Below are 13,636 nucleotides of genomic sequence, written 5' to 3'. Positions count from 1 at the left end.
CTGGTTCAGAATGTTTGCAGAAGTTCAGCATCACCATATATATTTTTTTTTACTCGTGTATGGGATGTGGGCGTCGCTGGCAAGGCCAGCATTTATTGCCCATCCCTAATCGCCCTTGAGGAGGTGGTGGTGAGTTGCCTTCTTGAACCGCTGCAGTCCTTGTGGTGAAAGTGCTCCAACAGTGCTGCTAGGGAGGGAGTTCCAGAATTTTGATCCAGCGATGATGCAGGAATGATGATTTACTTCCAAGTAATATATTTAAGTTGGAGATAAGACAGACTTTTGAACGATAAGGGAGTCTGGAGTTATGAGGAGCGGGCAGGGAAGTGGCGTTGAGGCCAAGATCAGATCAGCCATGATCTTATTGAATGGTGGAGCAGGCTCGAGGGGCCAAATGGCCTACTCCTGCTCTTATTTCTTATGTTAAGTCAGGAGGTGTGTGACTTGGAGGGGAATGTGAAGGTGTTCCCATGCACCTGTTGCCCTTGTTTTTCTGTCACTTGTGTGCAACAATTTTAATTTAATTTAAAATATGCCCAATCATGATGCATATTACTCTAAAAAATGAACAGAATGCCATCTGTTTAAATTGGTTTGCAATTTGTGTCACTTTTTTTTTAAGATTGTATCAAAATTCTGGTACCTTTGTTAACAGAAATGAGTGGATCTCTCATGCTGTTGTATTTGAAAACAATAAGCTAAGTTTATAACAGCAGAATCATCATACCATGTAATACATCATGTATTCTATTATTAAGGTGTAATTTATGTAATCCTAACCATTTAGGGCCATAAGACCTGTTATGTATGTAACTATGTAATACTTGCCACCAGAGGGAGTGACTGTTGGAGTCCTAATGGTCACCTGCACACATGTGCAGGGCCAGTATTAAAGGGTGGCTGCTATGTTGTTTAGGCACTCTGGAGTTGTAATAAAGACTAAGGTCACACTAAGTTTAGCTCACAGTAGTCAGCCTCGTGGAGTTCTTCTAGACACAAGATCTACTTGCTAGAGTTAGACAATCGTGACAATTAGAGACTTATTTTGTTATGTACATCCTGAGTTCAGTGCACATGAAAAAAAACAATTTCTTTCTTTATGTAATCTTTCATGTGTTTCTGATGCTATGACTCACTCTTATCCGCCTGAGACATAGCTTGCTTTCTATGCTTCAATGGAATGTAACATACAGAATGGATTCCTTACAGAGGACCTCACAGTACAACCTGAAGGATCAAACCTTCCTTGCAAACAGTGGACAACCATCAACTGCCTCAGAACTGGTCATGGTAGATATTGCCACCTTCTCCATGGATGGAAGATTAAAGCATCCCCGTCATGCGACTGTGGAGCTCCTAATCAGACCCTGGAGCACATCATTGAGTACTGCCCTCAACTTTTTTGGTCTCTGGATCTGCCTCTGACATATCCAGGATCTCCCAGTTGGCCACCTACAAATGTATAAGACACGTAACTGATGGGTTGTTTGCTAGGGCCGACAATTATGTCAACTTTGCCTGTGGTGACACCAGTCGGAATGAGCAGGTGCTTGGGTTTGCATCTATCGTTGGCTTCCCACAGGCGCAGGACGACATCAACTGCACACATGTGGCAATTCATGCACCCCCAGATCAACCTGGAGTATTTGTGAACCGCAAGGGCTTCCACTCCATCAATGTGCAGCTAGTGTGCAACTACAAAAGCATATTTCTACAGGTGCGCAAGATTTCTGGGGAGCTGCCATGATGCTTTCATACTGTGGCAGTCCAAGGTCCCTGATGTCTTTGGACTTGGAAGCACACGTAAAGGATGGCTGCTAGGAGACGAGGGATACCTAACTTCAAACTTGGCTGATGACACTCATCAGAAACCTGACCAATGAAGCCCAACAGTGCTGCAATGAATGTCACATGACCACCAAATGTGTGATTGAACAAGCCATCGGCATGCTGAAGTTCCGCTTCAAATACCTAGACAGATCTGGATGAGCCCTTCAGTATGCACCAGACAGGGTCCAGAAGTGCTGTGGTGTGCAGCGCTCCACACAACATTGCACAGCAGGAGGAACAAGGTATAGAGCACACATCGCCTGTGGATGTTTCTGAACAGGAGGAAGAGAAAGACGAGGAGAAAGGTGATGAGGGCAATGCAGTATCAGCTGCTCATACTGCTGCTCTAGATGCCAGGGAAGCCCTTATTAATACTAGGTTCACTTAGGTTGCAGCAGTGAACCAAATGTCAGAACCACAAGCAACAGCTACTTTTCCCGCCCCTCCCAATGTAACTGACACAAAGTAGTCCTGCAAATAGCCAAACCACCGCTTGCACATCTCCCCATCTGTCTCTGTCAATTCCTATCTTCCCATTCACCACCAAGCAAGTTAAAATGCGACTTGCCACCTGGTAACCAAGAGTGGGCAAGACGGGAATGTGGTGCAAAAGAATAAAATTTATGTGATTCTACTGAAGAACGTAAACTTCCCAAGACAATGTTTTCTCATACACCCATGTGCGTATCCTTGTGCAACTACAAAGCTTTACTCATCTGTTTCCTACCGCTCCGATGTGATGGCACACCTTCAGCAGAGGTAGAGAAAGGCTACTGAGACTGCTGAGATGCTCATGGCTGACAATTTTAATTTCCATTGAAATCAAGTGAGTGATGTGCTCTACCAGTTTAACACCCAAGTGGTGACGGTGAAAATGCCCTCTATGTTGTTAAATGGATAAATTTTTTGATGGCATACTCCTGGTGTGGTGCTTCACTCACCGGAATCACATTGGGAAATCACACGTGCAACCCACGATTTAAAATTAAAGGATGGAAAATCTTGGTAGGCACGCACGTGATTTCCTGACATATGCCGTGTTGAGAGTGGCAATTGGAATGTTATAGCATTTGAACAGAGAGTGATTATGTTGAATTATACTGCACTGGTTAACAAGCCATGCTTCATGACATGACCTGTAGTTTCAGAAAGTAGATCAGTACACTGAAAGGACTGTTTTAAAATGCATTTCCATTTATCTATGTCTAATCTTTATATAATCTAGAAAACAATCCAGACTTTACACACAGCATGGTGCAGAGGAGTGACATATTCATATGTATACTGAAATGATGTCAGATCAGTCAATATGTTTAATGGATACAAACAAACCTTCCTGAACATGTTCAGAAGGGATTATATGTGTTAAAATGCCCTTAAAGGATTACTTTTAAACTGAAAAATCTAAATATTATAACAAACAATATTAATCAAGTTAAATAAGGCACACAATGGGGAAAATGTTTTTTGACGTGAGAATTTTTACTTAGAAGGAAATGCTTTATAAGCATTTAAAGGCAAATAGTCAAAAATAGCTACGTGATTAATGGAGCCTGCTCCAGGAATGCTTCCGGTAACACACATTTTGTAAAACTTACCATACAGCATGAAAAATGATGTTTGCCAGAGAATAGAACTTTTACTCACACAGTTAATATAAATGGAAGTAGGAGCCATTGATCAGCTGGTTATTTTTGAACATCTGGCCTTAAATCATACATTTTGATAGCATGTATCTCAAATTGTTGATACTGACTTATCTTGATGTACTCATTTGGATTCATCCACTAACAAAGCTTTTCAAACCTCCAGATTCGTAAAATTCAAACAAGATTTCCTCCTCACCATAAACAAGAAATGTCAGCACAAATAGGATTGAGTTGCCTCGGCTATGAACACAACAGTACTAGGGCTCAAGTGCCACCTAGTGGGCCTCTGAGGAAATCCGGACGGTCTCTGAGGTCATCAGGTTTCGATATCTGTGGTCTTACTCGCACCGTATTTCTGTTGCTGCACACTCATAAAGTGACTTTAGGGTGACTGACATTGTCTTACAGAAATAACGACAAGCCCAGGAATGTTTCAATATATCCAGGATATTCCTCGGAGTGTGAAAATATTTGCGGGGATCCCGGGAAAGGTGTTAGTATTTCCAAGGTGTCTCTGGGACTCAAGTGTGCCAATAGTTATAGGGGGCACTTAAAAGTGAGACAATATTTCATTTGTATGTGTATTAAAGAAGATGTTGGGAGGGGCGGAACCAAATTTTCCCCATAAAATATGAGTTATAATTTTTAGTGTGTGTGTGTTGCTGTTTCCTAAGGAGACCTGACGTGCGTCTGGTCAAACTATCATTTAGTTTTAGAGTGTGAAGCACCATTTTGTGCCACTGAATGATTATTAAGTTACTTTTTTTTAAAATCAGACAATTGGTGCTCTGAAATGATAACGCCTGTGAGCCAGAGAGCAAACATGCCATAGTAACAACAAAGAAGTAATTTTCTCTCAAGTTCAAAGAGTTGAAAAATTAAAAAAACTTATCAGAACTAGTCAGTGGGTTAGATACTGGGCTTTCAAATCTAGCTCCGACATTTGGGATCAAAGTCTCTTCTATCTGCTGGCTGCAAGGGTCCTATGTGAAATGAAATTGGACAGTCTTAAACCAGTTCCTCGTCAACATGGATCTAAAGCCCGAAAATGTCCCTCATTGTTAATCCCATACAGAGAGGCCACAGGATGGCTGGTGTGGTAAATGGATAAAACGATCACACTGGTGCAATGGGAAGTGTTTTTCTGAGGTTGGGACTGAGACATGATGTTGGATGGAAGCTATACTCTACATCAGGTTGTGCCATACCTGGGAGTGCTTGATGCTGACACTGGGTGCCTGAAATTGGAGTAGGTCCCATTCTCCAGCACTCATGCTTCTCACCTTGATTAGCATAACGGGGCCTGATGTAATTTTTTAACCCAATTATTTGTGGACATGTGCTGTCTGTAAGCCATTTTTAAGAAGTACAACAGATGTATTGAAGATATCACCTGTATACATCTAATTTAAAACCTTCCTTCAGTGCATAATTGCGAGGTATGAGAGATGAAAATGAGAGACATTATATGGGTGCAGCACAATAGCGTGTGTGCCTTGGGATCTAGTGCAAATTTAGTTCTGTGGACTCACAAAAAAAAATCTTTCCTGTGATATTATGGATAGGCTTGTCCAGTAGTTATGTAGCTATACCCATACCAAGTATTGAGTACAGTGGGGGGTTAACCTTAGTTGTTAAAAACATCTGGGGTTAGCATTCATCGTTAGATGCGGTGATAATTAACCTTAATCATTGGACACAGTGGGTTTAATGTTAATTATTATTTACATTGGAGATTAACCTTGCACAAGAAGGAATTACATTTCCATAGCAAGTTCTCAGAAAACGAATTCTGTTGCAAGGGTAAGTTTAAATTTCAAAATAGGGGTAAGCATATTGACAAACTTGCAGGAAGGAAGTAGAACACCAAGAGGTACCCTTGTTTCAAACCCTGAGCAATGGGCAAAGACTCCTCAACCAGACATAGTATGCTATCAGGGTAGTGAAACCCTTATTAGTATAATGCCAGGTGACAGGTATATTCAGCTCTCTTACCATGGTAATATATCATTGTACCAGTCCAGGCAATTAGTTTAACATCTGGTTGTAATCTTTCATATTTTCTTCCTTTACCTTTTGAAGGCAGTATCTCGCAATAAGGTTGTTTCATTGGAACCAGAAACCCTCTGGTACCTTATCCCCTGACTATTCTTCTGAGTCTAAAAACTGCTGACCTTTCCTTTTCCTAATCCAGAAAACACAAGGCCAACTGTAACTGAGCACAGGCCAGGAACCAACCCTGGGAACTCGCTGCTTTGGAGTGCTTAGTACTACACTGCGCTCTGTAATGACACACTATGCTATCGAACACTCTTAATTGTATCTTTTATCAAACGCTAATAGTTCACATGAGTCATCAACTAAGGTAACATCATTTCATGCAATAAGGAAAGTAAGCCTTTTCCAGTTGCATATAATAATAAATTATATACAATTGAATCTCATTATTGCAAACTTTCATTAGAATAAATGTTACCCTGCTTTCAGCTAAGGCACTGTTTGTTATAAGTCAGTAAAGTAAGTCAAAGATGAGATTGATGAGATTATCCAATAAGAACTGCTTTCCTTCTCACTATGAGTTTATAGTAATGAGGTTTGACTTTAGCAGAACTGTATTTAGCGTATCATGAAGTGTACATAGTATGGTCTGCATGATATGCACTTTACTGTGATATTTAGAAAATCTTATCACTTGACCTTTTAAAACAATAACCACACATTCAAATTAAAAAGCCCCTACTTCTGTAGCCCAGAAGTGTTTCCCAATTTTTACAGCTTGTATTGGAGGTCGGGCCACAGCAGCTGGCAGTAGAGGAACGGGATCAATGGAAAATGGGAACGGTATGGCTGACAGAGAAGAAACTGGAAATATTGAAGATGGTATACGAGCAGCATTTGTCAGCATGGGGACCACACAGCCTGTATGGGACACTTTCTTTAACTGTTCGAGATGGATACTGCTGAGCACTGACTCCTTGTGATGGATCTGTTCTGCAGGAGGAAAGCTGCCCGCGAGAACTTCAGCACTGAAATGAGATAGAGAGGCCAACGCAGGCTGGTGAGGATACCCTGCACTCCAGAGCTGATGGCTCGTCTCGACAGTTACAATTTCCCTCTGCGATGCACATGTGTTTAAATGAGACACCAGGCGAGCCTTCAAAGAATCAGAATGGTCTAGTCCCTCAGTCATACTGAGGTATCTGGCAACTTCAGATAAACATTCCCGAAATCCCAGGATCCGGTAATCTGTGGCAAATGCCGGAGTCTCAAAATAACCTATTAATTCAAGACAGTAGAATTAGAAAGTGTGCAAAACATCATATGCAATAAAATCAATTACAGTGTGACAATATTCTAACTTTGAAATGAACTAAAAGGCAGGATGATTTAAAACTACAATTGTCAATGACAAATTACTATACTACACTCCACCACTGGCTCCATAGATTTATTTCAAGAACAGTACAGATCAATCAACAACAACAACTTGTATTTATATAGTGCCAGGGCGCTTCACAGGAGTATTATGAGATAAAAAGTTGACATGAGCCGCATAAAGGGAAATTAGAGCAGGTGGCTAAAAGCTTGGTCAAAGAGGTAGGTTTTAAGGAGCGTCTTGAAGGAGGAAAGTGAGGTAGAGAGGTTTAGGCAGGGAATTCCAGAGCTTAAGGCCTAGGCAACAGAAGGCACGGCCACCAATGGTTGAGCAATTATAATCAGGGATACTCAAGCGGACAGAATTAGAGGAGCGCAGACATCTCGGCGGGTTGTGGGGCTGGAGGCGATTGCAGCGATGGGGAGGGGCGAGGCCATGGAGGGATTTGAAAATCCCAGGTGTATGATGAGTAGCTGCACTATAATTAGCCTCAGTGCTTCAAATTACAAAGTGGTGAAATAAGCCAGCCAATCCCACCAGCTGACAATGGGCCTCTGTGGATATCGAGTGAGGAGAAGCCCAGGCTTGGCTGTCATGATCACTGGCGACCAAATAGGCTGCAGACACTCACTGTCAAGATTCACACATAAACGATGGTGAAGTACTGCAGGGCGGCTGGTCTCTGTGAAACTGTACCTCAATAAGGAATGCATATATCTGGGGTATTTTTGAGACTGTGCCTTCTCGGCGAGAAGCCACACCCAGATTTCCATTATTTGTTGCGAGCGGTTAAAGTGTAAAGTCCAAAAACTTCCCTACTATGAACTACCATGGGAATCAATTAACTATATTAAAGACCTGCATGATTTCTGTGCAGTATGAACAATAGATGGAGTCCAAACCATGAAAGTGAAGCAGAGAAGGATTAAGGTCTGATGCCAGAGTAAGAAATGAGCACAACCTAAGGCTGTTAGGGAGAGGACACCAAGGTTCAAAGCTGAACTGGAGTCAGATAAAGAATACAGTGGGGCAAAAGGCCAACGAGGTAGTGTGCAGGGAGCATAGAGTTTGAAGTAGGTAGAAGAAAGGTATGGCATTAAAGCTGGGTGGGGGACAGCAGGTGGTCCATGAATGAGGAAAAAGCAATTGAGAAACAGTCAAGGCTGGGGTCAAGTTCAGAGACTGGGGAACTGCCATGACAACTATATCCCATATAAATGTTTGACAGTTTTCTATCCAATAAGAAAGTTGACTAGTGACAGTACGTCTCTTTGTCCATTGAGAATCTATATATATATACATATATATATATACACACACACATATATATAAAATCACACACACGTTTACACAGATATATTTCTAAACCTGCATTACCATCTTTTTTTCATTTTTGCTATCATTGCTTAATAGTAAGCTCCAGCAAAAATATGAACGTTTTATTTCACACGTGTTAAACTTGACAATGGATTTGGCTACTGCTCATCATGAACAGTATGTGCTTCCCATAGAAATCACAGCACACAAGGAGGCTATTCAGTCCATCGTGCCTCTGTCAGTGTTAACTCTTCAACTGGAACTATCTAATCTAATCCCATTTCCCTGCCCTTCCCCCATATCCTTTTATAATTTTCCTTTTCAAATACTTATCCAATTTCCTTTTAAATGATGTTACAGTTTCTGCCTCAATAACCACTTCTGGTAAAGCATTCCATGTTCTGGTATCACTTTGTGAAAACATTTCTTCAAACTTTACCCTTAATTTTCTAATGATAATCCTGAATCTAAAGCTTCATGTTACTGATTTGTCAATCAGTGGAAATAAGTTTTCATAATTCTGAAAAGACCTATTAGATCCGCTTTAACTTTTCCTGTTCCAGTGAGTAACATGCAACTTTTCAAGCCTTTCGTCATGACTATATCCTCTCATTCTTGGTATTATACTAGCAAATTTTTGTTATATCCTTGCCCTGGTTACAATGGAATGCTGCATTCTGATCTTGTACCATGCAATGTGCTCCACACTCTTTCAACAAATTGAAAGACATGCTCATAATGAGTTTGTAAAAGAAAAGAAAATTTATCAGTACTTCAATTCTATACAAAATCTGTGTACATGAGCCACACGAGATTCCACTCCATTCCATGCCCAAGTTCTGCAATGCTAATAAAACTTGCATTGAAATAATATCTTATCATGCCAAAACATCTGAAAGCTCTTCACGCATAAATTACGCTTTGAACGACAAGCAACATCCCACAAACAGTAATGGGATGAATGACCGGTTAATCTGTTTTCTGGTGATATTGGTTAAGGGAGGAATGTTGACCAGAAGCCTGGGAGAATTCTCAGTTCTTCTTCGAATAGTGCTGTGGGATCTTTAATGTCTGCCAGAACCAACAGAATCAGCAGATAGGGTCTCAGTTAAATATCTCAGTCATATCATGATGTTACAATAGAATCCTGGAGTACAGAACCGCACAATACAAACAAGAGATGGCAGCTACAACACTGGCATCTATCCGACAATGTGGAAAACTGCCCAGGTATGTCCTGTCCACAAAAAGCAGGACATTTCTAATCCGGCCAATTACTGTCCCATCAGTCTACTCTCAATCATTAGTAAAGTGATGGAAGGTGTCGTTGACAGTACTATCAAGCGGCACTTACTCACCAATAACTTGCTCATCAGTGCCCAGTTTGGGTTCTGCCAGTACCACTTGGCTCCAGACCTCATTACAGCCTTGGTCTAAACATGGGCCAAAGAGCTGGCTTCCAGAGGTGAGCTGAGAGTGACTGCCCTTGACATCAAGGCAGCATTTGACCGAGTGTGGTATTAAGGAGCCCTAGTAAAACTGAAGTCAATGGGAATCAGGGGGAAACCTCTCCACTGGCTGGAGGCATAGCTTCACAAAGGAAGATGGTTGTGGTGGTTGGGGATCAATCATTCCAGCCCCAGGACATCGCTGCAAGAGTTCCTCAAGGCCGAGTCCTAGCCCCAACCATCTTCAGCTGCTTCATCAATGACCTTCCCTCCATCATAAGGTCAGAAGTGGGGATGTTCGCTGGTGACTGCAGTGTTTAGTGCCATTCTCAATGCCTCAGATGATGAAGCAGTCCATACCTGCATGCAGCAAGACCTGGACGACATTCAGGCTTGGTGGCAAATAACATTTGCGCCATGTGCCAGGCAATGACTATCTCCTAAAAGCGAGAGTCTAACCACCTCTCCATAACATTCAACGGCATTCCCATCGCCGAATCCCTCACCATTAACATCATGGGGGTTACCATTGACCAGAAACTTAACTGGACCAGCCACATAAATACTGTGGCAACAAGAGTGGGTGAAAGGCTGTGTATTCTGTGGCAAATGTCTCACCTCCTGACTCCCCAAAGCCTTTCCACCATCTACAAGGCACAAGTCAGGAGTGTGATGGAATATTCTCCATTTGCCTGGATGAGTGCAACAACACTCAAGAAGCTCAACACCATCCAGGACAAAGCAGCCTGCTTGATTGGCACCCCATCCACCACCTTAAACATTCACTCCCACCACCACTGTGCACCGTGGCTGCAGTGTGTACCATCTACAAGATGTACTGCAACAACTCACCAAGGCTTCTTCGGCAGCGCCTCCCAAACCCGCGACCTCTACCACCTAGAAGGACAAGGGCAGCAGACGCAGGGGAACACCATCACCTGCAAGTTCCCCTCCAATCACACACCATCCTGACTTGGAAATATATCAACGTTCCTTCATCGTCGCTGGATCAAAATCCTGGAACTCCCTCCTTAACAGCACTTTGGGAGTAGCTTCATCACACAGACTGCAGCGGTTCAAGAAGGCGGCTCACCACCACCACCTTCTCAAGGGCAATTACGGATGGGCAATAAATGCTGGCGTTACCAGTGATACCCACATCCATGAACAAATTTTTAAAAAGCATGTTGAAATCACACTAGCATCTTGGTCTGCTTGGATACAAACGGCAAGCTCTGAAGTATTACTGTTACCACACCAAGTCAATATTTACACTACAGCAACACCCAAATCAACTTCAGCCAATCCAGATGAGTCTGAACTCCAGTCAGAAGATAAAGTTTGTATTTTAGGTAGTGATGTAAAAGATACACCAGAATCAGAAACAACATATGATAAATGAGTTATGACTACAAACATGCACTTTTCAGAATAGGTCACTGGATAACAATCAGGAGTTTTTTTGCTCTGTAGTCCAGGAGTGATGAAGCCAATTTTAACCACTATCCAGCAAACACAGCACAGACTGGGAATTGGACATGAGACATTTGTTTTTACATTTCATTCTTTTAACATAATTGTAGTACCCAAAATATCATAAAATAAATACAGGTGGCAGTTTTTAGGATTCAATAGTAAACTACTGTTTAAGTGACCTGGAAAGCAGACTCATTCATGTCCGCAATAAATAAACTATTTACAATAATAAGCCTCAATTATAATCAATATAAAAGACCAGTAGTTAATGGTTCGTCGTTGACACCAGACCAATTGAGCAACTTTTAAAAATTCACTACCTGAAGATCATAGGGGATATGGGGATCAGACGGGGACATTGAATGGCGGAGCAGGCTCAAGAGGCCATATGGCCTATACCTGCTCCTAATTCTTATGTTCTTAGCATTATCGCCATTGAATTAGCTGGCACAAAGGTGTTGGCCACTCTATCAAATGTACAAAACAGCAGTGTGTTAACTTGCTGCTGTTAATACAAATGAGTAGGAAAATGAAACATTATAGTCCAAAATAGATATACTTGCAGGTGGTATTAATATTGTTTTATTTGTTTTGAATATTATATTAATGGGAATTACATGCAAACTGCTCATTAAACTGCCAAAACCTAACCACAAAAATGATAATCATAAGGTTATGAGTGTATTCTTTGATGGATTTTGGCTATTAAGATTGCATTAATACTGCCGCTACAGTCTCAGACTACTGATCTAAGATTGGTAGCTACAGTTTTGGTCCCCAGTACCTGGCAGTACCTTGTTTATACTGCCTGGTTCCAACTGCATTTCTTCTGCTTAGAGAAATACACAGAGCCTCCCTCCCAGTTATTCAAATTTAAGGCCTTGAATTTCCTCCACATTTGTGCATAGATACAAAGGGCCCAACATTGCCCAAGCCATTTTTTCGGCGTGCTAACCTGAAGCGCGGCGACTTTGCGCACTGGAAAGGGCGCCAGAAAAAAGGGGCCCCATTCTGGCCGCTCTTTCGAGTCCCCGGAGTCGTGGCGTGGCATGGAGACTGAAGGGGGGGGCGGAGCAACAGGCCAGCGCAGAAAGCACTGCCGGCACCTGCACACATGCTCAGTGAGAGCTGCGCGCATGCTCCTGGCCTCCCAGCATGTCCTGTGGGCTGTGAGCAGGACCCGATGCTCGCAGCCCCTCTTCCAGGCCGAAGGGACGCCCGATCTCGCCGCACCCTATCCTCAGTCGAGTGGCCTCCCGCACCGGCCGGCCAGCCCGCTGAGTTCCCGGGCAGGTAGGACTTTGCTTTTATTTTTTATTTAGTGACTGTGCTTGAGAGTTTTGATTGGGGGCGGGGGGGGGGGGGGGAGGAGAGTTTTGGTGGGGGGAGGAAGAGGAGAGTTTTGGGGGGAGGAGGAGAGTTTTGGGAGGAGGAGGAGGAGAGTTTTTTTGGGGGGAGGAGGAGAGTTTTGGGGGAGGAGGGGAAGAGAAAAAGTGTATTGGGGAGGAGGAGGAAGAGAGTTTTGGGAGTGGGGTGAAAGAGTGTTTGGGGGTGGGGGGGAAGAAAGAGTGTCTCTCTAGCTACCACCACCCCCCCTCCGTGATATCGCAGCCAGAAGCTCGCATTTCTCCAGAAGGATTTACTTCATTTTTATTAGTATTTTAATTGTTTGAGCTTTTCCATGCAATGTTTGGTGCTTGGTTGTTGAGGTCCTCTCCAGTTCCCTTCCCTCCCCTATCCCTGCCCTAATGTCTGCCGAGTGTGCGCTGCTTTTTCTTCACTGCCCGCAGGGTTTTTCAGAGCTGGCTACATACGCTGATCTAAGTGGATTTGGAGTAAGTTTTTGCTGGCCAGAGTGGCATAAATGGCCAAAACTGGCGAAAGTGTCTGGGAACGCCTTCTTTTGAAAAGAAAATTGACCTAAAAAAATCTTACCTAACTGACTTACCCTGGAGCAAATTTTTTGGGGAAAATGGCATTTTTTAACTTACACCAGAAAAAACAACTTACTCCAAAAAAATTGATGCAAGTCATAGCCAAAATTGGGCCCATAATTACCGCCTGTAATCTGGGTGCAAACAAATTACTTATCTTAAAAGATTGTGGAATTTTGGGCGTAACGCCCAAGTGCCCTTGATCTTTTACATCCGTCCATCAAGCCCCACGTCCAAATGAATCTCCGCCCACAAAACTGGCCATGCCCCCGACTCCCAATGCGCTGTTTGTGGGGGGTCTCGCAACATTGCAACCAGATTTTTAGGCACAACAAGAAACAGTCATTTTTTTGGTTGGTCTTTTAATTGCAATTTTTTAAACATTTAAAATATTTTTACCCTCACAGATCTCCTCTGTATTTGCTGATAATTTTAATGCATTTTTGGCATAAGTATATGTCACAATAAAAACTGAAAAGCTTTCCCAGTTGCAGGTTCATAGACATGCTGTGTCTGATGTGCATGAAAGATGGTTAAATTAGTTGAAAATTAAATGTTAAGACTCAAATAAGAAATATACTGGTGTGGGTTTGGTGTTTCCTTGGG

At 42.5% G+C, this 13,636-nt stretch overlaps 1 protein-coding gene across 4 annotated transcripts in view; it reads right to left on the bottom strand.

Moving 5' to 3' along the window:
- Positions 1-3,279: 3,279 nt before the first annotated feature.
- LOC139277558 (hairy/enhancer-of-split related with YRPW motif protein 1-like) overlaps positions 3,280-13,636 on the bottom strand; it is a 60,284-nt gene continuing 49,927 nt past the window's right edge. For all 4 annotated transcript variants that reach the window (XM_070896166.1, XM_070896168.1, XM_070896167.1 and 1 more), the window contains one exon: positions 3,280-6,755. In XM_070896166.1, coding sequence (XP_070752267.1) covers positions 6,205-6,755 — 551 coding nt within the window. In that variant the 3' untranslated portion in view covers positions 3,280-6,204. The remainder of the gene's footprint in view (positions 6,756-13,636) is intronic.

This window comes from Pristiophorus japonicus, chromosome 12 (assembly GCF_044704955.1).
Source record: "Pristiophorus japonicus isolate sPriJap1 chromosome 12, sPriJap1.hap1, whole genome shotgun sequence".
In the NCBI taxonomy this organism is placed as follows: domain Eukaryota; kingdom Metazoa; phylum Chordata; class Chondrichthyes; family Pristiophoridae; genus Pristiophorus; species Pristiophorus japonicus.
The sequence above is the reverse complement of the archived record's forward strand: the minus strand, read 5'-3'. Positions and strand labels throughout refer to the sequence as shown.